Here is a 24,338-nt window from a genome sequence, read left to right on the forward strand (position 1 = left end):
CTGTGATAGAAGGTGTACCCAACTGTCTCCTTTGGGTATCCTATGAAGACACAATTCTCCGATTTGGGTTTGAGCTTATCAGGATGAAAACTTTTTCACATAAGCATCGCAACCCCAAACTTTAAGAAACGACAGCTTAGGTTTCTTGCTAAACCACAGTTCATACGGTGTCGTCTCAACGGATTTAGATGGTGCCCTTTTTAACGTGAATGCAGTTGTCTCTAATGCATAACCCCAAAACGATAGTGGTAAATCGGTAAGAAACATCATAGATTGCACTATATCCAATAAAGTACGGTTATGACGTTCGGACATACCATTATGCTGTGGTGTTCCAGGTGGCACGAATTTGTGAAACTATTCCACATTGTTTTAATTGAAAACCAAACTCGTAACTCAAATATTCGTCTCCGCGATCAGATCGTAGAAACTTTATTTTCTTGTCACGATGAATTTCCACTTCACTCTGAAATTCTTTGAACTTTCCAAATTTTTCAGACTTATGTTTCATCAAGTAGATATACCCATATCTGCTCAAATTATCTGTGAAGGTCAGAAAATAACGATACCCGCCGTGAGCCTCAACACTCATCGGATTGAATACTTCATTATGTATTCTTTCCAATAAGTCAGTTGCTCGCTCCATTGTTCCGGAGAACGGCGTTTTAGTCATCTTGCCCAAGAGGCATGGTTCGCAAGCATCAAGTGATTCATAATCAAGTGATTCCAAAAGCCCATCAGCATGGAGTTTCTTCATGCGCTTTACACCAATATGACCTAAACGGTAGTGCCACAAATAAGTTGCACTATCATTATTAACTTTGCATCTTTTGGCTTCAATATTATGAATATGTGTATCACTACGATCGAGATCCAACAAACCATTTTCATTGGGTGTATGACCATAGAAGGTTTTATTCATGTAAACATAACAACAATTATTCTCTAACTTAAATGAATAACCGTATTGCAATAAACATGATCAAATCATATTCATGCTCAACGCAAACACCAAATAACACTTATTTAGGTTTAACACTAATCCCGAAAGTATAGGGAGTGTGCGATGATGATCATATCAATTCTTGGAACTACTTCCAACACACATCGTCACCTCGCCCTTTACTAGTTTTTGTTTATTCTGCAACTCCCGTTTCGAGTTACTTAGCATCTGAACTAGTATCAAATACCGTAGGGTTGCTATAAACACTAGTAAAGTACACATCAATAACATGTATATCAAATATACCTTTGTTCACTTTGCCATCCTTCTTATCCGCCAAATACTTGGGGCAGTTCCGCTTCCAGTGACCAGTCCCTTTGCAGTAGAAGCACTTAGTCTCAGGCTTAGGTCGAGACTTGGGCTTCTTCACTTGAGCAGCAACTTGCTTGCCGTTCTTCTTAAAGTTCCCCTTCTTTCCTTTGCCCTTTTCTTGAAACTAGTGGTCTTGTTAACCATCAACACTTGATGCTTTTCTTGATTTCTACCTTCGTCGATTTCAGCATCACGAAGAGCTTGGGAATCGTTTCCGTTATCCCTTGCATATTATAGTTCATCACGAAGTTCTAGTAACTTGGTGATGGTGACTAGAGAATTCCGTCAATCACTATTTTATCTGGAAGATTAACTCCCACTTGATTCAAGCGATTGTAGTACCCAGACAATCTGAGCACATGCTCACTACTTGAGCTATTCTCCTCCATCTTATTGGCAAAGTACTGTCAGAGGTCTCATACCTCTCGACATGGGCACGAGTATGAAATACCAATTTCAACTCTTGGAACATCTTATATGCTCCGTGGCGTTCAAAACATTTTGACGTCCCGGTTCTAAGCCGTAAAGCATGGTGCACTAAACTATCAAGTAGTCATCATACCAAGCTTTTGTCAAAACGTTCATAACGTCTGCATTTGCTTTTGCAATAGTTCTGTTACCTAGCGGTGCATCAAGGACATAATACTTCTGTGCAGCAATGAGGTTAATCCTCAGATCACGGACCAAGTCCGCATCATTGCTACTAACATCTTTCAACTTAGTTTCTCTAGGAACATATCAAAATAAAACAGGGGAACTAAATGCGAGCTATTGATCTACAACATAGATATGCTAATACTACCAGGACTAAGTTCATGATAAATTTAAGTTCAATTAATCATATTACTTAAGAACTCCCACTTAGATAGATATCCCTCTAATCATCTAAGTGATCACGTGATCCAAATCAACTAAACCATAACCGATCATCACGTGAAATGGAGTAGTTTTCAATGGTGAACATCACTATGTTGATCATATCTACTATATGATTCATGCTCGACCTTTCAGTCTCAGTGTTCCGAGGCCATATCTGCATATGCTAGGCTCGTCAAGTTTAACCTGAGTATTCTGCGTGTGCAAAACTGGCTTGCACCCGTTGTAGATGGACGTAGAGCTTATCACACCCGATCATCACGTGGTGTCTGGGCACGACGAACTTTGGCAATTGTGCATACTCAGGGAGAACACTTATACCTTGAAATTTAGTGAGAGATCATCTTATAATGCTACCGTCAAACAAAGCAAGATAAGATGCATAAAAGATAAACATCACATGCAATCAATATAAGTGATATGATATGGCCATCATCATCTTGTGCTTGTGATCTCCATCTCTGAAGCACCGTCATGATCACCATCGTCACCGGCGCGACACCTTGATCTCCATCGTAGCATCGTTGTCGTCTCGCCAACTTATGCTTCTACGACTATCACTACCGCTTAGTGATAAAGTAAAGCATTACAGGGTGATTGCATTGCATACAATAAAGCGACAACCATATGGCTCCTGCCAGTTATCGATAACTCGGTTACAAAACATGATCATCTCATACAATAAAATATAGCATCACGTCTTGACCATATCACATCACAACATGCCTTGCAAAAACAAGTTAGACGTCCTCTACTTTGTTGTTGCAAGTTTTACGTGGCTGCTACGGGCTGAGCATGAACCGTTCTTACCTACGCATCAAAACCACAACGATAGTTCGTCAAGTTAGTGTTGTTTTAACCTTCTCAAGGACCGGGCGTAGCCACACTCGGTTCAACTAAAGTTGGAGAAACTGACACCCGCCAGCCACCTGTGTGCAAAGCACGTCGGTAGAACCAGTCTCGCATAAGCGTACGCGTAATGTCGGTCCGGGCTGCTTCATCCAACAATACCGCCAAACCAAAGTATGACATGCTGGTAAGCAGTATGACTTGTATTGCCCACAACTCACTTGTGTTCTACTCGTGCATATAACATCTACGCATAAAACCTGGCTTGGACGCCACTGTAGGGGAACGTAGTAATTTCAAAAAAATTCCTACGCACACGCAAGATCATGGTGATGCACAGCAACGAGAGGGGAGAGTGTTGTCTACGTACCCTCGTAGACCGTAAGCGGAAGCGTTTTATCAACGCGGTTGATGTAGTCGTACGTCTTCACGATCCGACCGATCCAAGTACCGAACGCACGGCACCTCCGAGTTCTGCACACGTTCAGCTCGATGACGTCCTCGCCTTTCTCGATCCAGCAAGAGGGGCGAAGTAGTAGATGAGTTCCGGCAGCACGACGGCGTGGTGACGGTGTTGGTGAAGAACAATCTCCACAGGGCTTCGCCAAGCACTACATAAACTATGACAGAGGATAAACTAGAGGGGACAGGGTTGCCGGCACACGGCTTGGTCTTTCTTGATATTTCTTGCGTGCTAGCCCCACCCCTCTATTTATATGTTGAGCCTTGGGGTCGAAACTTGGAGTAAAAGCCTCCACAAAGTCGGTTTCACCCGAAAGGCAAGAGTCCTTCTCGGACTCCAGGGCCAGACGCCAGGGTTCCCGGCGTCTGGACCCAGACGCCAGGGACCCTGGCGTCTGGCCCCTGGACTCCGCAAAACTTCCTTTTGCGCTTTCCAAAAACCTCGTGGGCTTTCCCCTTTGGCCCAGATAAAGTGTTCTCGTGCCCAAACATTTCGGGAAACATCCAGAACCCCTTCCGATGGATTCCGGAACCCTTCCGGAGATCAAACACTACTATCCACATATCAATCTTTACTTTCGGACCATTCCGGAGTTCCTCGTCATATCCGTGATCTCATCCAAAACTCCGAACAACATTCGGTCACCAACATACATAACTCATAGTACTATATCGTCAACGAACGTTAAGCGTGAGGACCCTACGGGTTCGAGAACTATGTAGACATGACTGATACGTCTCCAACGTATCTATAATTTATGAAGTATTCGTGCTATTATATTATCCATCTTGGATGTTTAATGGGCTTTACTATGCACTTTTATATTACTTTTGGGACTAACCTATTGACCCAGAGCCCAGTGCCAGTTTCTATTTTTTCCCTTGTTTCAGTGTTTCGAAGAAAAGGAATATCAAACGGAGTCCAAACGGAATGAAACCTTCGGGAAAGTTATTTTTGGAAAGAAAGCAATCCGGGAGACTTGGAGTGCACGTCAGGGGATCAACGAGGAAGGCACGAGGCAGGGGCGCGCCCACCCCCCTGGGCGCGCCCTCCACCCTCGTGGGCCCCTCGTGGCTCCCCTGACGTATTTCTTCCTCCTATATATACCAATATACCCTAAAACCTTCGGGGAACAGAATAGATCGGGAGTTCCGCCGCCGCAAGCCTCTGTAGCCACCACAAACCAATCGGGACCCTGTTCCGGCACCCTGCCGGAGGGGGGATCCCTCACCGGTGGCCATCTTCATCATCCCTGCGCTCTCCATGACGAGGAGGGAGTAGTTCACCCTCAGGGCTGAGGGTATGTACCAGTAGCTATGTGTTTGATCTCTCTCTCTCGTGTTCTTGAGGTGATACGATCTTGATGTATCGTGAGCTTTGCTATTGTAGTTGGATCTTATGATGTTTCTCCCCCTCTAATCTCTTGTAATGGATTGAGTTTTCCCTTTGAAGTTATCTTATCGGATTGAGTCTTTAATGATTTGAGAACACTTGATGTATGATTTGCCTGGGATAACCGTGGTGACAATGGGTTATTCTATTGATCCACTTGATGTATGTTTTGGTGATCAACTTGCGGGTTCCGCCCATGAACCTATGCATAGGGGTTGGCACACGTTTTCGTCTTGACTCTCCGGTAGAAACTTTGGGGCACTCTTTGAGGTTCTATGTGTTGGTTGAATAGATGAATCTGAGATTGTGTGATGCATATCGTATAATCATAGCCACGGATACTTGAGGTGACATTGGAGTATCTAGGTGACATTAGGGTTTTGGTTGATGTGTGTCTTAAGGTGTTATTTTACTACGAACTCTAGGGCTGTTTGTGACACTTATAGGAATAGCCCAATGGATTGATCGGAAAGAATAACTTTGAGGTGGTTTCGTACCCTACCATAATCTCTTCGTTTGTTCTCCGCTATTAGTGACTTTGGAGTGACTCTTTGTTGCATGTTGAGGGATATTTATATGATCCAATTATGTTATTATTGTTGAGAGAACTTGCACTAGTGAAAGTATGAACCCTAGGCCTTGTTTCCTAGCATTGCAATACCGTTTACGCTCACTTTTATCATTAGTTACCTTGCTGTTTATATATTTTTCAGATTACAAAAACCTTTATCTACCATCCATATTGCACTTGTATCACCATCTCTTCGCTGAACTAGTGCACCTATACAATTTACCATTGTATTGGGTGTGTTGGGGACACAAGAGACTCTTTGTTATTTGGTTGCAGGGTTGTTTGAGGGAGACCATCTTCATCCTATGCCTCCCACGGATTGATAAACCTTAGGTCATCCACTTGAGGGAAATTTGCTACTGTCCTACAAACCTCTGCACTTGGAGGCCCAACAACGTCTACAAGAAGAAGGTTGTGTAGTAGACATCAAGCTCTTTTCTGGCGCCGTTGCCAGGGAGGTGAGTGCTTGAAGGTATATCTTTAGATCTTGCAATCAAATCTTTTTGTTTCTTGTTTTATCACTAGTTTAGTCTATAAAAGAAAACTACAAAAAAATGGAATTAAGGTTGCCTCATATGCTTCATCTTTTTAATGTCTTTCGTGAAAATGATGGGAAGGAAAATTGTGCTCAAGTACTAGAAGAAGAATTACATAGAATGCTTGGCATAAAATATGTGAATGATGAGCATGATTGCAATGTTGTTAGTATGAATTCTTTGAATACCCATGATGCTAATGATATGCAAAGCCACAAGCTTGGGGATGCTATGTTTGATGAAGATGATATGTTTAGTCCCCCAAGTTTTGATGAGCAAATTTATTATGATGAAAGCATGCCTCCTATTTATGATGATTATTGTGATGACACGTATGCTATAAAGAATAGAGATAACCATGAAACTTGTCATCATGATTTTAATTTTCAATTGTATTATGCTTCACATGATAGTTATTTTGTTGAGTTTGCTCCCACTATTATTCATGAGAACTAATTTGCTTTTGTGGAGAGTAATAAAATTTATATGCAAGTAGATCATGAAAAAACTGCTTTATGTGCTGGTTATATGGTTGAATTCATTCATGATGCTACTGAAAATTATTATGAGAGAGGAACATATGCTTGTAGGAATTGCAATAATATCAAGTTTCCTCTCTATGTGCTTAAAGTTTTGAAGTTATGCTTGTTTTGCCTTCCTATGCTAGTTGATTATTGTTCCCATAAGTTGTTTGTTCACAAAATCCCTATGCATAGGAAGTGGGTTAGGCTTAAATGTGCTAGTCATATTCTTCATGATGCTCTCTTTGTGTTTCAATTCTTATCTTTTATGCGAGCATCATTGAAATCATCATGCCTAGCTAGGGGCGTTAAACGTTAGCGCTTGTTGGGAGGCAACCCAATTTTATTTTTGTTCCCTGCATTTTTGCTCCTGTTTAGTAATAAATAAATCATCTAGCCTCTGGTTAGATGTGGTTTTATGTTTTAATTAGTGTTTGTGCCAAGTAAGACCTATAGGATCTTCTTGGATGATAATTATTTGATCTTGCTGAAAAAAACACAAACTTTCTGCTCACGAAAACAATTGTTAAAAATCACCAGAAAGTGATAAAATACTGATTCCAATTGCAGTAGATCAATAATCCAATTATATAGGTCTTCCTATTTTGGCAGATTTTTATGAGTTCCAGAAGTTTACTTTTGATACAGATTACTACAGACTGTTCTGTTTTTGACTGATTCTGTTTTCATTGTGTTGTTTGCTTATTTTGATGAATCTGTGAGTAGTATCGGAGGGTATGAACCATAGATAAGTTGGAATACAGTAGATATACACCAATATGAATTTATAATGAGTTCACAACAGTACCTAAGTGGTGATTTATTTTCTTATACTAACGGAGCTTACGAGTTTTCTGTTAAGTTTTGTGTTGTGAAGTTTTCAAGTTTTGGGTAAGGATTCGATGGAGTATGGAATAAGGAGTGGCAAGAGCCTAAGCTTGGGGATGCCCAAGGCACCCCAAGGTAATATTCAAGGACAACCAAGAGCCTAAGCTTGGGGATGCCCCGGATGGCATCCCCTCTTTCGTCTTCGTTCATCGGTAACTTTACTTGGAGCTATATTTTTATTCACCACATGATATGTGTTTTGCTTGGAGCGTCATTTTATTTTATTTTGTTTTGCTTGCTGTATGAATAAAATACCAAGATCTGAAATTCTTAAATGATAGAGAGTCCTCACATAGCTACATAATTATTTAACTACTCATTGATCTTCACTTATATCTTTTTGGAGTAGTTTGTCATTTACTCGTGTGCTTCACTTATATCCTATGAGTAAATGGTTGAATGATTTGAATGTCATAAATCTAAAATTATATATGTTTCATATGCCTTTACCATGGGGAGTAATGCCTTCACATATAAGTAGTAGAGGTGGTAAATTTATTGAAGGTTAGCAAACATTGTATTGGTCACTTGAACAATTCATGAAAGAATATTGAAGGAAGAGAGATTTCACATATAAATATACTATCTTGGACATCTTCTATGATTGTGAGCCCCATTAATTATTTTCACACCTGAGCAAATTAGTTGAAGTTGGACAAGGAAGACAACATAATGAGTTATGCTTGGGTATATTTGTATAGAAGTTATATTGTTATGGATCCTCTAACATGTGGTGCTTGCTATTTAGAATCCTTTGCTAGCCAAAATATCTGTACTAAGCGGGAATACTGCTTGTGCATCCAAACTCCTTGAACCAAGTTTCTTCCATGAGTGTCCACCGTATCTACCTATATGCGGTATTTACCTACCGTTCCAAGTAAATTTGCATGTGCCAAACTCTAAACCTTCAAATAATAATCTGTTGCCCGAATCGCTCATGTAGCGACTAGGGGCTAGCAGTATCTTCCATGCTAGGTGGGTTATTCTCACGATGAGTGGACTTCGCTCATCATTCACGAGAAAATGGCTGGTAACTGGGATGCCCAGTCCCATGATCAAAAGATCGAAATCAAATCAAAAATAATTGCAAACAAAACTCCCCCAGGATTGATGTTAGTTGGAGGCACCCGTTGTTTCGGGCAAGCCATGGATTGATGATTGTTGGTGGAGGGGGAGTAAAAATCTTTACCTTTCTGTTTGGGAACCGCCTATAATGTATGTAGTATGGAAGATATTGGGAACTCTTGGTCGTTATGTTGACAATGAAAGCATACCTCTCAAAATTATTTTCATCTCTGTTTTTGCTTTGAGCTCTGGCACCTCTGCAAATCCCTGCTTCCCTCTGCGAAGGGCCTATCTTTTACTTTTATGCAAGAGTCAGTAGTATTCCTTCTCATTCCAACCTACTCTTTAGTTGGCAAGCATCATGTGATGGAAAGATCTAAGCATATATGGCCATTCAAATATATTTGAGCATGAATTATTATTGTTGACATTACCCTTGAGGTAAAAGGTTGGGAGGCGAAACATTAAGCCCTATCTTTCTCTGTGTTCGATGAATACTATTTGTTTTAAAAATATGCTTTGAGTGGTAGCAATCATGGAAGACTAAATGATAGTTGAGTATGTGAAGTTTGCTGAATCAAAGCTCTGACATAGACTCTTCCTGAAAATAAGATGAATTGCAATTGTTTGATGATTGAGAACATAGTTTGTTAGTTTTCAAGAAAGTTTATGATCTATACTTTAACATGTGAATAGTTTGTTACTTGATCATGCAAAGTTCTATGAGTTTAGCTACTGTTATGACATATAATGATGCTAGAAAAGGTGATTGAAAATATCATAGATTAAACTTATGCACCTGCTAGCATTCACACTTCATAAATTCTTTCTTTTATCATTTACCTACTCGAGGACGAGCAGGAATTAAGCTTGGGGATGCTGATACGTCTCCAACGTATCTATAATTTATGAAGTATTCATGCTATTATATTATCCATCTTGGATGTTTAATGGGCTTTACTATGCACTTTTATATTACTTTTGGGACTAACCTATTGACCCAGAGCCCAGTGCCAGTTTCTGTTTTTTCCCTTGTTTCAGTGTTTCGAAGAAAAGGAATATCAAACGGAGTCCAAACGGAATGAAACCTTCGGGAAAGTTATTTTTGGAAAGAAAGCAATCCGGGAGACTTGGAGTGCACGTCAGGGGATCAACGAGGAAGGCACGAGGCAGGGGGCGCGCCCACCCCCCTGGGTGCACCCTCCACCCTCGTGGGCCCCTCGTGGCTCCCCTGACGTATTTCTTCCTCCTATATATATACCAATATACCCTAAAACCTTCGGGGAACAGAATAGATCGGGAGTTCCGCCGCCAAAAGCCTCTGTAGCCACCAAAAACCAATCGGGACCCTGTTCCGGCACCCTGCCGGAGGGGGGATCCCTCACCGGTGGCCATCTTCATCATCCCTGCGCTCTCCATGACAAGGAGGGAGTAGTTCACCCTCGGGGCTGAGGGTATGTACTAGTAGCTATGTGTTTGATCTCTCTCTCTCTCGTGTTCTTGAGGTGATACGATCTTGATGTATCGCGAGCTTTGCTATTGTAGTTGGATCTTATGATGTTTCTCCCCCTCTACTCTCTTGTAATGGATTGAGTTTTCCCTTTGAAGTTATCTTATCGGATTGAGTCTTTAATGATTTGAGAACACTTGATGTATGTCTTGCCTGGGATAACCGTGGTGACAATGGGTTATTCTATTGATCCACTTGATGTATGTTTTGGTGATCAACTTGCGGGTTCCGCCCAAGAACCTATGCATAGGGGTTGGCACACGTTTTCGTCTTGACTCTCCGGTAGAAACTTTGGGGCACTCTTTGAGGTTCTATGTGTTGGTTGAATAGATGAATCTGAGATTGTGTGATGCATATCGTATAATCATAGCCACGGATACTTGAGGTGACATTGGAGTATCTAGGTGACATTAGGGTTTTGGTTGATGTGTGTCTTAAGGTGTTATTTTACTACGAACTCTAGGGCTGTTTGTGACACTTATAGGAATAGCCCAATGGATTGATCGGAAAGAATAACTTTGAGGTGGTTTCGTACCCTACCATAATCTCTTCGTTTGTTCTCCGCTATTAGTGACCTTGGAGTGACTCTTTGTTGCATGTTGAGGGATATTTATATGATCCAATTATGTTATTATTGTTGAGAGAACTTGCACTAGTGAAAGTATGAACCCTAGGCCTTGTTTCCTAGCATTGCAATACTGTTTACGCTCACTTTTATCATTAGTTACCTTGCTGTTTTTATATTTTCAGATTACAAAAACCTTTATCTACCATCCATATTGCACTTGTATCACCATCTCTTCGCCGAACTAGTGCACCTATACATTTTACCATTGTATTGGGTGTGTTGGGGACACAAGAGACTCTGTGTTATTTGGTTGCAGGGTTGTTTGAGAGAGACCATCTTCATCCTACGCCTCCCACGGATTGATAAACCTTAGGTCATCCACTTGAGGGAAATTTGCTACTGTCTTACAAACCTCTGCACTTGGAGGCCCAACAACGTCTACAAGAAGAAGGTTGTGTAGTAGACATCAATGACCGAGACACCTCTCTGGTCAATGACCAATAGCGGAACCTGGATGCCCATATTGGCTCCTACATATTCTACGAAGATCTTTATCGGTCAGACCGCATAACAACATACGTAGTTCCCTTTGTCATCGGTATGTTACTTGCCCGAGATTCGATCGTCGGTATCTCCAATACCTAGTTCAATCTTGTTACCGGCAAGTCTCTTTACTCGTTCCGTAATACATCATCCCGCAACTAACTCATTAGTTACAATGCTTGCAAGGCTTATAGTGATGTGCATTACCGAGTGGGCCCAGAGATAGCTCTCCGACAATCGGAGTGACAAATCCTAATCTCGAAATACGCCAACCCAACAAGTACCTTCGGAGACACCTGTAGAGCACCTTTATAATCACCCAGTTACGTTGGGACGTTTTGTAGCACACAAAGTGTTCCTCCGGTAAACGGGAGTTGCATAATCTCATAGTCATAGGAACATGTATAAGTCACGAAGAAAGCAATAGCAGAATAGTAAATGATCAAGTGCTAAGCTAACGGAATGGGTCAAGTCAATCACATCATTCTCCTAATGATGTGATCCCGTTAATCAAATGACAACTCTTTGTCTATGGCTAGGAAACATAACCATCTTTGATCAACGAGCTAGTCAAGTAGAGGCATACTAGTGACACTCTGTTTGTCTATGTATTCACACATGTATCATGTTTCCGGTTAATACAATTCTAGCATGAATAATAAACGTTTATCATGATATAAGGAAATAAATAATAACTTTATTATTGCCTCTAGGGCATATTTCCTTCACTTCAAACGTCTTCAGAGCAAATCTTTATGGTAGGGATGTCATCTAGTAATTCTTGAAGTGTACTAAACCTCTTTTTTTATGGAAATAAGGAAATCTGCAAGGAGAAGAAAGAAATGAAATGACCACCTCTTCAGTTACTTTTGGATCAAGCTTTCAAAGTCTAGCTATTTTTCACATCTGGAAGGATTTAAGTGAGATCATATATTCTATGTACTAAAAATGAAAAACGCCAATCTTCCATCAGATATACATGAGGATTAACAAATGCCTTAAAGTTTGGATAAAACACCAGTACTTCATGAAACGGAGTACATAGAGGCATGAATGCGCAGAGGGGAAACCTATCGCCTCCATTACCTTGTCCCAGTCGGCGTCGGCGCTGGACGATGTATGTGACATGGAAGATTAACCCATGATCCTAATCGATTGTGCATTTGCATTCAAACACAAATTTCTAATAATGCACAAATTTAGGGGGAGCTCTTACTTATCACATACTTCTCAAAGCGACGATGTATTCCTTTGCTTATATCAGTTGTCGAAGCTTTGATCTATATGTTGTCATCAAATACCAAAAAGGGCGAGATTGAAAGTGCAACTAATACCCAGGTGGTTTTGGTAATTAATAACAACATATAAGTCATTGATCTAATGCTCATTGATAATATTTTTCAGAGAATATCAAGGATTGGCATGGCAAGGACTAGTGACTGTGGACCCCTAAAAATTCTAAGGACAAGAATTGGCAAAGCTCCAAGACTCTACATTTTTGGTTAAGTGATCCAAGATCACATTGAGTCCATAGGAAATCCAATACTATTAAAAGGGATGAGGTTTTGATAAAGACTCAATTGGTCAAGTGCTTAGTGGTATTGCTGCAAAATCCCCAAACACTTCTCCACATCACATCTATCCAAAACCCTAAATTTACACTCAGTCCCACCGAAATCTTCCCATCTGGACCCACCGAGATGAACCCATACATTGCCACATGCCAAACCCTAACTTTTCGGTATAGCCGATGTGGATCTCAGTCTCACCGGGATGGCCTGACCAAGTTTCTATAATGAAGTCGCTTCATTTTGGAATCACCGAGATGAATCGATCAAAATTTCCGAAACGGGGTCTTGCCCTAGCCATTACACATCAGTCTCACCGAGATGTTTTATTCGGTCTCACCGAAACCTCCAACATTCAAATCTTTTGCACTAGTCAGTATCACTGAGAATTCGGTTCGGTGTCACCGAGTTGGGTCAAAGATTGTAACGGTTGGATCTTTGAGTGTAGGCTATATATACCCCTCCACCCCACCTACTCTCTAAGAGAGCCATCAGAACGAACCACCACTTCCACTACTCATTTTCTGAGAGAAAACCACCTACTCATGTGTTGAGATCAAGAGATTCCAATCTTACCATTTGAACCTTGATTTCTAGCCTTTTCCAAGTTGTTTTCCATTCAATCCCCTCTTCCACCAAAGCAGAATCTGTCAGAGAGTGATTGAGTGTTGGGGAGACTATCATTTGAAGCACAAGAGCAAGGAGTTCATCATCAAAAACACCATCTATTACCATTTGGAGAGTGGTGTCTCCTAGATTGGTTTCACTAGTGGGAGCATCCAAGAGATTGTGGAGTTGAACCAAGGAGTTTGTAAGGCCAAGGAGATCGCCTACTTCGTGAAGATCTACCTGAGTGAGGCTAGTCCTTCATGGACGTAAGCCATGATGGAATAGACAAGGTTGCTTCTTCGTGGACCCTTCGTGGGTGGAGCCCTCTGTGGACTCGTGCAACCGTTACCCTCCGTGGGTTGAAGTCTCCATCAACGTGGACGTACGATGGCACCACCTATCGGAACCACGTCAAAAATCATCGTGTCTTCATTGCATTTGATTTCTCTAATCCCTCCTTTACTTTCATATGCAAAGTCTTCACTTTCCGCTGCTCAATTCTTAGACTTGCATGTGTAGGGTGTATTTGACTTCATAGTATTAATAAAACTTGCCTACAACTAAAATTGGGAAAAGGATAAGTTTTTATTTGGTCAAGTAGTCTAATCAGACCCCACCCTCTAGACATACTTTCGATCCTATAAGTGGGAAGCCATTGCTGGGAGGCTCTTCATCAACCTTGCTGCCTCCATGACCATGTGTGAGTAGTTCCTTTAAGACCTACGGGTCCATAGTAGTGATGTCGCCTGAAGCTATGTCGGTATTTCCCCAAAGAGGAAGGGATGATGCAGCACATCGGCGGTAGGTATTTCCCTCAGATATGAAACCAAGGTTATCGAACCAGTAGGAGAACCAAGCAACACAACGTAAACATCCCCTGCACACAGATAACAAATCCTCGCAACTCGACGTGTTAAAGGGGTTGTCAATCCCTTTCGGGGTACGGCGCCTCAAGATAGGCAAACGGACGTGAGATAAAATTGTAGTAGATTGATAGATCGAATGCCAAATAAAATAAATAGAAATAAAACACAGCAAGGTTTTTTGTATTTTTGGTTTAATAGATTTGAAAATAAATGCAAGGAAAAAGTAGACCGCAAAGGCAAATATATGAGAAAGAGACCCGGGCGCCGTAGGTTTCACTAGTGACTTCTCTCGAGAAAAATAGCAAACGGTGGGTGAACAAATTACTGTTGGGCAATTGATAGAACTTCAAATAATCATGAAGATATCCAGGCGATGATCATTATATAGGCATCACGTCCAAGATTAGTAGACCGACTCCTGCCTGCATCTACTACTATTACTCCACACATCGACCGCTATCCAGCATGCATCTAGTGTATTAAGTTCATGGAAAAACGGAGTAATGCAATAAGAATGATGACATGATGTAGACAATATCTATCTATATAGAGATAAACCCCATCATTTTATCCTTAGTAGCAACGATACATACGTGTCGATTCCCCTTCTATCACTGGGATCAAGCACCGTAAGATCGAACCCACTACAAAGCACCTCTTCCCATTGCAAGATAAATAGATCAAGTTGGCCAAACAAAACCCAAATATCGGAAAAGAAATACAAGGCTATAAGCAATCATGCATATAAGAGATCAAAGAAACTCAAATAATTTTCATGGATATAAAAAGATAGATCTAATCATAAACTCAAAGTTCATCGATCCCAACAAACACACCGCAAAAGAGTTACATCATATGGATCTACAAGAGACCATTGTATTGAGAATTCAGCGAGAGAGAGGAAGCCGTCTAGCTACTAACTACGGACCCGAAGGTCTACAAAGAACTACTCACGCATCATCGGAGAGGCACCAATGGAAGTGGTGAACCCCATCCGAGATGGTATCTAGATTGGATCTGGTGGTTCTGGACTCAGCGGCGGCTGGATGAATATTTCGTCGACTCCCCTAGGGTTTTGGGAATATTGGGGTATTTATAGATCAAAGAGGCGGTCCGGGGGGCACCCGAGGTGGGCAAACCCACCAGGGCGCGCCTGGGCCTCCTGGCGCGCCCTGGTGGGTTGTGTCCTCCTCAAGGCACCCCCAGGCGCAGCCAGGGCCCATTATGTTCCTTCTGGTCCAGAAAAAATCTTCGTGGAGTTTCGTTGCGTTTGGACTCCGTCTGATATTGATTTCCTGCGATGTTAAAAACATGCAGAAAACATCAACTGTCACTTGGCACTATGTCAATAGGTTAGTACCAAAAAATAATATAAAATGATTATAAAACATCCAAGTTTGATAATATAACAGCATGGAACAATTAAAAATTATAGATGCGTTGGAGACGTATCAAGTAGTAGCTAGATGGCTCTCTATCTATCTATCTATCTATCTATCTATCTATCTATCTCTCTCTCTCTCTCTCTCTCTTGATCTTCAATACCATGTTCTCCTTCTTCCTCGTGTGATTAGGATCAATCGGATGTAATTTTGCGGTGTGTTTGTTGGGACATGATGAATTGTGAGTTTATGGTCAGATTGTCCGTTGATTCATATTGAATCTTTTGTAGTTTCTTTGTTGCATAATTAAGTAGCTATGTACGCTTTCTGATATATTTATCTTCTCTAGACAAGATTGATTGGTAGATCTTCAGATGGAGTGGTGCATAGTAGTGGGTTCAATCTTGTGTAGTGCTCTATATCCCAGTGACAGAGTAGGGACAAGACACGCATTTGTATTGTTGCCACTAAGGATAAAACAACATGGTTTGGTCTTATTGCTACATTTCTTCCTGTCTACATTATGTCGTCTTGCTTATTGTATTACTCTGTTTCTTGTGAACTTAACACTTTCCGATGCATGCTGGATATGCGGTTGGATTAGCGGTCTACTTGTCATGGACGTAATACCTATATGAGATTATGCCATGAATGATCATAGTTATAATCGTTTCTACTCTTGTCAATTGCCCAATTGTAATTTGTTACCGTTCCATTTGCCTTCTTTCGAGAGAGAGAGATACCTCTAGTGAACCTATGGGCCCCGTGTCTATTTTTCCATCAATACAAACACCTAAAAGTTGCCTCTTTACTATATTTGCCTTTACTTGGTGGTAAAATCAAGTGGGCTGAGATTACCACCTACAAGTGGCACCGTGACAACGCAATAATTTTACAAATTTAACAAAATAAATAAAATATTATTATTCATAATTCCAGATAAATCTTTGTGGTAGAAAATAATTTTTCAATTTTTAGAATTAAAAATGAACTTAATATTCTGAATTTGGAAGTCGACCGTTGTGATAGTGATTAATTTCAATTATTTATTAAAATTAATTAATTCCAAAATTGACAGCGCAGTAGGGTTTAATTTAGTAAATTAATAAAATATTTCTGAAATCGAGCGTTGCGATACAAATTTTACTAAATTATTAAATTTAGACATAATTTAGGAATTGTTCTTCGCGATCAATTATTTTTAGTAATTTAATAAATAATTCCAAATCGACAATAACTATTTTTGCTGCTGGAATCAACGGTTAATGCGGGGATTAATTTCATGAATTAATTGAAATCAATCCTGAAGACCTAAAACGTAAGCACTTACGTCACTCATGCCATGCCGGGCTCGGGCCCTAGTTTTCAGCCCATGGCCCGGGCCAAGTGTGTGGAAAAAAATGAAATAATGTTCATCTGTGTGTGTTTTTAGAAATAGGTTCAAGAATGCACATATGTATTCTAAAAACAAATAAACTGGCATGTTTTTCAATTCATTTTTTTGTTGAAACGGAATGGTTTCTTGGGTCCAAGCAGGCCATAATCATATTGGGGTTTCTGTAAGCCTGGCACGGACCCGAGCCCGGCCCGGCCCGGCTCTATGCCCCCGATCTATTGTGAGCCATCCAATTTGCTTCCCCCAACCCTGCCCGCGCATCCACGGTTTCCCGGACGCCAAAACGCTTCGCTACGACGCTGTCCCCACCTCCACGTGTGCACCCAATTGGCGCTCTCCACACCTACAAATACGCCCCAAAGCGTGGACTGGACGCTCACACACAGCCAGCACTCGCAGCCTTCACGCAGCTCGCCCGTGAGGAACACATGGGCCATTTCTCCTTCGGCTGGCAGGGCAAGGAGCCCGCCCCCGCCGCCTCCCCGTCCGGCGCGGGTGCTACGCTGCCTCTCCAGTCCGTCCAGGGCACCGCCGCCGCGACGGTCGGCGCTGACACGGCGTACTGCCTCGACCCGGCCATGTACGCGCCCGCAGTCCCACCCACGGTCCCGCCGCCCGTTGCGGAGGCGGCGGCGAGGAGGCGCCAGGAAGCGGAGAACATCGCGCTCTATCTCATCCACATCCTTCGCAAGTGCGCTGAAACCATCGAGGCGGGCGACTATGCGGCCGCGGCCGGTAAGCTCGCCGAGGCGCGCACGATGCTCGCGACGTCTATCTCGACGACCACCGGGATCGGCCGCGTCGCCAGCCACTTCACTGCCGCGCTTGCCCAACGCATATTCCCGGCATCACCGCACTCCTCCTTCGCGCTGGACGCCTCGCCGGAGCGCGCTCGCGAGCTCTACCGTCAGTTCTATGACGCGGGGCCCTACCTCAAGTTCGCGCACTTCACGGCCAACCAGGCCATCCTCGAGGCGTTTGAGGGCTGTGACCGCGTGCATGTCGTGGATCTCGCCATCAAGCAGGGCATGCAGTGGCCTGCCCTCATCCAGGCCCTCTCCATCCGCCCTGGCGGCCCGCCGTCCGTCCGCATCACCGGCGTCGGATCTGCGCCCGCCGCAGACGAAGTTGGCCTCCGCCTCGCCGAGTTCGCACGCGCCATGAACGTCCCCTTCTCATTTCAAAGGGTCACCGACGACAGCCTGGACCAGCTCCAGCCGTGGATGTTCCAGGTCCTCCCTGGAGAGGCGGTGGCCGTGAACTCCATCTGCCAGCTCCACCGCCTCCTGGTGAACCCGGACGCCGCATCCACCTCTCTCCCCACTCCCATTGACGTCGTGCTCGGCTGGATCGCGTCCATGCAGCCCAGGGTGTTCACGGTGGTGGAGCAGGAGGCGGACCACAACAAGCCGGGGCTGGTGACACGCTTCGACAATGCCATGTTCTACTACGGCTCCGTGCTCGACTCCATGGAGGCCATGTCTGTGAGCCGTGGCGGCGCCATCGGCAACGGAGCCGGCGCCGACGCGTACGTGCAGAGGGAGATCTTCAACATCGTATGCTACGAGGGCAGCGCCCGCACCGAGCGCCACGAGCCGCTGGCGTACTGGTGCGCTCGCCTCTGGCGCACGGGTTTCACCCACGTGCCACTGGGTCCGAGCGCGGCCTATCAAGCCGCTAAGCTTGCCCGCGTGTTCTCCTGCACCGGATTCCGAGTCCAGGAGATCGGCGGTTGCCTCTCGCTCGCGTGGCACGAGCACCCCCTGTTCACGGTGTCCGTGTGGAGCGCAATGCCCGCCGACGGCGCCGACACTGCCAAGGAGCACGACGATAATCACAAGCTGAAGATGAGCATCGGCGAGAGCAGCGACAGCCACCTGCCGGACATCGGGGCGCAGTGAAAGAGCACGACATGCATGCATCGTGGTTTGAATAATTGTAAAGAGTCGTTGGAGGCAGATCGTCGATCGAGTTTAGTTTGTTAGTTAGTCGGAGCTTAAGCTGTAGTCGTGAGTCAGTCGTCAGATGGATATCGGTCTAGGTCAATAAAGTGTCGCTCTCAAGTTTGTGAGAGATCGTGTCGTCATTCCTTCCTGGTTTTATCTATCGAACAGTTAATTTGTTTCATCAGTTGCAAGTAGATCATGGTTGCTTGCTACTACTTCATCTTGAAGATACACTAGAGGCTAGGGTGCCACTTGGTGGCGCTACCTAAGGCGGGCCTGTGCGCTCCCATTTTAATTATGCACATAGTTTAACAACTACCGTTATGTACGAGGAAATTAAATGCCTTCAAATTTCTTTATGCAATCACCAGCAGGTAAACTAGGCAACGAAATGCCACAAACTAGTTTGGCATCATTTTGCTTAATTAATACGCAGTCAGGTTTAGAGATTTATGCACCCACAATCTGAAGACCTCTGATCCAAATCATATATATCTATAAATGCATGTTTGATCTCCTTCAATATCTCGCAGAGCAATGCAGAGGCCTTGGATAGGCTTTCACACATATGACAACAATCAATGCTTCCTCGGCTTCCCCGCAGCTTAGCTACTTTCTCGATGCGCATAAGTACAACTCTAGAAAGACCATGGATGGACTAACAGCTCCACATTGTTTTTCTCCACTCCTACGCGTCCCACACACTTGCCTAAAGGAGATGCAGGGCGAGATCGAGATAGGCAGCGGCGACGGCGCCTCGCCTAAGCAGAACCAGTAGGTGTGAGTGACATGAGCCACCAGCTACATCAGCTAGTCGCTCGTCCGCACCGTACTCCAGTAGGGTCGCCGTGTCCACGACATGGCGAGGGACCTAGATGTGCCACCTATTAGTTTGCAGATCTATATTGAAAATTAATCAACAATGGAACCAATTCAACACCTGATTATGGCACAATAAGAGAAAGCATCTTCAGTTTAGTAACCATTTAGAAGAAACCATAAGTTGGACAGCATACAGAGTACAAACAATCTTTTGTTAGAGAAAAGATGGAAAAGTCCAACAAGCAACCCTTCAGGATGGCAATATATAACCAAAAAAACTAAAACAACGCCAAAATCTTATAGACACAATCTATTTGCATAAAAATTCAACTTCCTATTTTGTTATCAGGATTTAGAGCCTATTCGAAAAGGTCGCATGCTTCAGATTTTAGAAAATGTAACTAGAACTTTCAGTTATGTGGTGGGGAAGATTTAAAAGGTTATTTTTGTTGTTGGTAATCAGCTCTGTTGCCATGAGATAATGAAATGGTTCCTTCCCAAAAAAAGATCCTGTACTGGTTAGTCTTTACTCAAGCTCCTCAGTATACTCCATACTCCGAACAAGATATATCTAAGCATGTTTCCTGTAAGTGATATGATTAAGAGAAAGATAAACATAAAAAATGTTCAACTATGGCTAATACAACTTCTAGACTGTTGATACTAAATTAGTGCATCTCAATAGTTTCAAAAATTGGTTGATTCATTCTTCATGAAGAATGTCAAAACTCACAAATTAAAACATCAGCGACTGACGTTGGGCATTGTTGACCGCATGGTCGGCGGCAATATCCTAGTTATACATAAGGGCTTCGGTATATCAATCTAAATAAGCACAACATTTAAGTGTCTACATTAATAAGCCAATATAAGTTACCTTTCCAGGATAACTTGTGATCAGTTTCGAAGTTGTAGAACTCGAGAATAACTACACAAAAACACACACAAGTGTTTAGCACTTGGTTAGCTGGTCGAAACTTACATCAACAACATCAGTACGCTTTTCCATGAAATCATTTTTTGTGAGCACACCAAAGATTCTTTCACCCGAATCAAGAAAAAGTGAAGTTCAAGCTCAGAAATGAGTAAAATTGCAGGAATGGTACATGAAATTAAACGAAATTACTATATGTGAGTTTCCCCTTTCTTCCATAGAGTTAGCCCACAATAAGTTCATACAAAAAGTCAAACATATTGACCAAATAGTGATTGCCAACATAATATGGCTGATATCCACAAAGATAAACTAAAAGCATAGGTCTCGGCAGTTTATGTTTATGTCTGCTATTGGTCCAATAAATAAGGTGAAGATAACATAGTTTGAATCTTTGTGGCATATTAAAGTAAAGAACCCGGGATAATAAGATTTTTAACACATTAGTGATCGGGAACATGAAGGGGAGCCTCGGCGCAGTGGTAAAGCTGCTGCCTTGTGACCATGAGGTCACGGGTTCAAGTCCTGGAAACAACCTCTTACAAAAATGTATGGAAAGGCTGTGTACTATAGACCCAGAGTGGTCGGACCCTTCCCCGGACCCTGCGCAAGCGGGAGCTGCATGCATCGGGCTACCCTTTGGTGATCGGGGACATAATGACATTAACCACATTACCCGAAATGCAGTTCACCAAACCGGCTGCAACAAAGTCCTGCCTTTTGGGTTAACTTCTCGTGAAATCTTGATAGCATCCAAAGTCGTAAGGTCTTGATTGGCTGGAGAAACAGCCAGAATGGTATAGTTGGGCTGAAAAAAGACCAAAACAGTTGTTGTTTACACAGTGCATGTCACCATAATTCTAAATCAAACTTTCTATTATATGGGATATGGTTGAGAAAAGAGCATGTTAGGCCAAATATGCATAACATAAATACTAAATTTGTACATAACCATGAGTAATACAGCTGCAATGCTGGATAGGACATTTTTGGGTTGCTTTATCTCGTTCTGGGCAACACAAGTAGATGCAACTATTGTTGAACTTAACTGTCCCTTCTAGTCCTTTTCTGTCTACTTGCCGGCATGTTTAGTCTACTTGCTGGAAAACATGCACCCTGACCCTAATTAGCATTTTTATTAGGTTTTCCTGGAGCCACTTGCATGACAATGAGTCACGTGCTTTAATTAATATACTACTGGTGTATATCATCGGGGTGACTTCAAACATCTCCAAAGCAAATCTTTATGGCAGGGATGTGATACTCTCCATCGTATCTACTTTTCCAAACACTTTTGCCCTTGTTTTGGACTCTAACTTGCATGATTTGAATGGAACTAACCCGGACTGACGCTGTTTTCAGCAGAATTGCCATGGTGTTATTCTTGTGCAGAAATAAAAGTTCTCGGAATGACCTGAAACTTCACGGAGAATATTTTTGGATTTTATAAAAAATACTGGCGAAAGAATCAAGGCCAAGGGGCCCACACCCTGTCCACGAGGATGGGGGGCGCGCCTACCCCCTGCCTCGTGGGCCCCCTGGTGCTCCACCGACCTCAACTCCAACTCCATATATTCACGTTCGGGGAGAAAAAAACCAGAGAGAAGGATTCATCGCGTTTTACGATACAGAGCCGCCGCCAAGCCCTAAACTCTCTCGGGAGGGCTGATCTGGAGTCCGTTCGGGGCTCCGGAGAGGGGAATCTGTCGCCGTCGTCATCATCAACCATCCTCCATCACCAATTTCATGATGCTCACCGCCGTGCGTGAGTAATTCCATCGTAGGCTTGCTGGACGGTGATGGGTTGGATGAGATTTATCATGTAATCGAGTTAGTTTTGTTAGGGTTTGATCCCTAGTATCCATTATGTTCTAATATTGATGTTGCTATTACTTTGCTATGCTTAATGCTTGTCACTAGGGCCTGAGTGCCATGATTTCAGATCTAAACCTATTATGTTTTCATGAATATATGTGAGTTCTTGATCCTATCTTGCAAGTCATTAGTCACCTACTATGTGTTATGATCCGGCAACCCCGAAGTGACAATAATCGGGACCACTCCCGGTGATGACCGTAGTTTGAGGAGTTCATGTATTCACTAAGTGTTAATGCTTTGGTCCGGTACTCTATTAAAAGGAGGCCTTAATATCCCTTAGTTTCCAATAGGACCCCGCTGGCACGGGAGGGTAGGACAAAAGATGTCATGCAAGTTTTTTTTCATAAGCACGTATGACTATATTCGGAATACATGCCTACATTACATTGAAGAATTGGAGCTAGTTCTGCGTCACCCTATGTTATAACTGTTGCATGAATAATCACATCCGACATAATTATCCATCACTGATCCAATGCCTACGAGCTTTTCACATATTGATCTTTGCTTAGTTACTTATCCGTTGCCACTGTTACAATTACTACAAAACTGCTACTATTACTTTGCCACCGTTACCGTTACTTCCATACTACTTTGCTACTAAATACTTTGTTGCAGATACTAAGTTATCCAGGTGTGGTTGAATTGACAACTCAACTGCTAATACTTGAGAATATTCTTTGGCTCCCCTTGTGTCAAATCAATAAATTTGGGTTGAATACTCTGCTCTCGAAAACTGTTGCGATCCCCTATACTTGTGGGTTATCAGGATGTCATCTAGTAATTCTTGAAGTGTACTAAACCTCTTTTTTATTGAGATAAGGAAATCTCCAAGGAGGAAAAAGTAATGAAATGACCACTTCTTCAGTTACTTATGAATCAAGCTTTCAGAGTCTAGCTACTTTTCACACCCAGAAGGATTTAAGTGAGATCATATATTCTATGTACCAAAAAAGAAAAAGGCATATCTTCCATCAGATATACATGAGTATTAAGAAATGCCTTAAAGTTTGGAATAAACACCGGTACTTCATGAAACGAGTACAAGCAATGAACCAACCCCTTTCTATATGCTACAGTCATGCGATCATCATAAATTACAAGAAAGTAGGATAGTTAAATCTCAAAATGAATTCTCCCACAATATTTAGAGTACAGTCGATTCCATTAAGCAGTTGCGTACAAAATAAATTTGGAGGTCATATGAGGAGCAAAATTTACACAAGTTACACTAAAGTACCTTTTCGACGAATGCTCGAACGACGCTTCTAATTTCCTGAACAATAATCTCCTGCTGACCCTCTAACAAGCATAAAAAGACAGTATCAAATAAGAGAATTACATCTTAAAACATGAATAACAAAAGAACAATGCCTTATAAGTTTATTTAGGAACTATGGACAGTGGGGAGAAGCTCCCACTAGTGCAGAACCTGGCATTATCACCGGTTCGTAAGGCCCTTTAGTGCCGGTTCTGTAACCAGCACTAAAGGGTGGGGACTAAAGGTCCCCCCCTTAAGTACCGGTTCAGCACGAATGCCACTAAGGGGCCACCACGTGGCGCAAGCCAGCACCGGGGGCGGGGAGACCTTTAGTATCGGTTGGTAACACCAACCGGTACTAAAAGGTTGGGGGGTTTTGGGTTCATGATTTCTTTTTCCTTTAATCTTGTGTTTTCCATTTAATTCTTTTTCATTTGCTGGTATTTTACGATACTACATATTGTACACGTTATGCATATATATAAATAGAATTTCTCGTAGAACCGATCATCTATATATATATATGTCTCGCACCACCATTCGCACATACACATGTATATATATACAATTTCTCCTACA

The 24,338-nt window shown here is 42.6% G+C and overlaps 1 protein-coding gene across 1 annotated transcript; it reads left to right on the forward strand.

Moving 5' to 3' along the window:
- Window positions 1-17,318: 17,318 nt before the first annotated feature.
- Window positions 17,319-19,084, forward strand: LOC109756563 (protein SLENDER RICE1-LIKE 2-like). Its single transcript, XM_020315411.4, has one exon. It carries the CDS (start codon window positions 17,347-17,349, stop codon window positions 18,817-18,819), a length of 1,473 nt encoding a protein of 490 aa, XP_020171000.1. The 5' UTR covers window positions 17,319-17,346; the 3' UTR covers window positions 18,820-19,084.
- The last annotated feature ends 5,254 nt before the right edge of the window (window positions 19,085-24,338 follow it).

Source organism: Aegilops tauschii, chromosome 4 (genome assembly GCF_002575655.3).
Source record: "Aegilops tauschii subsp. strangulata cultivar AL8/78 chromosome 4, Aet v6.0, whole genome shotgun sequence".
Lineage (NCBI taxonomy): Eukaryota > Viridiplantae > Streptophyta > Magnoliopsida > Poales > Poaceae > Aegilops > Aegilops tauschii.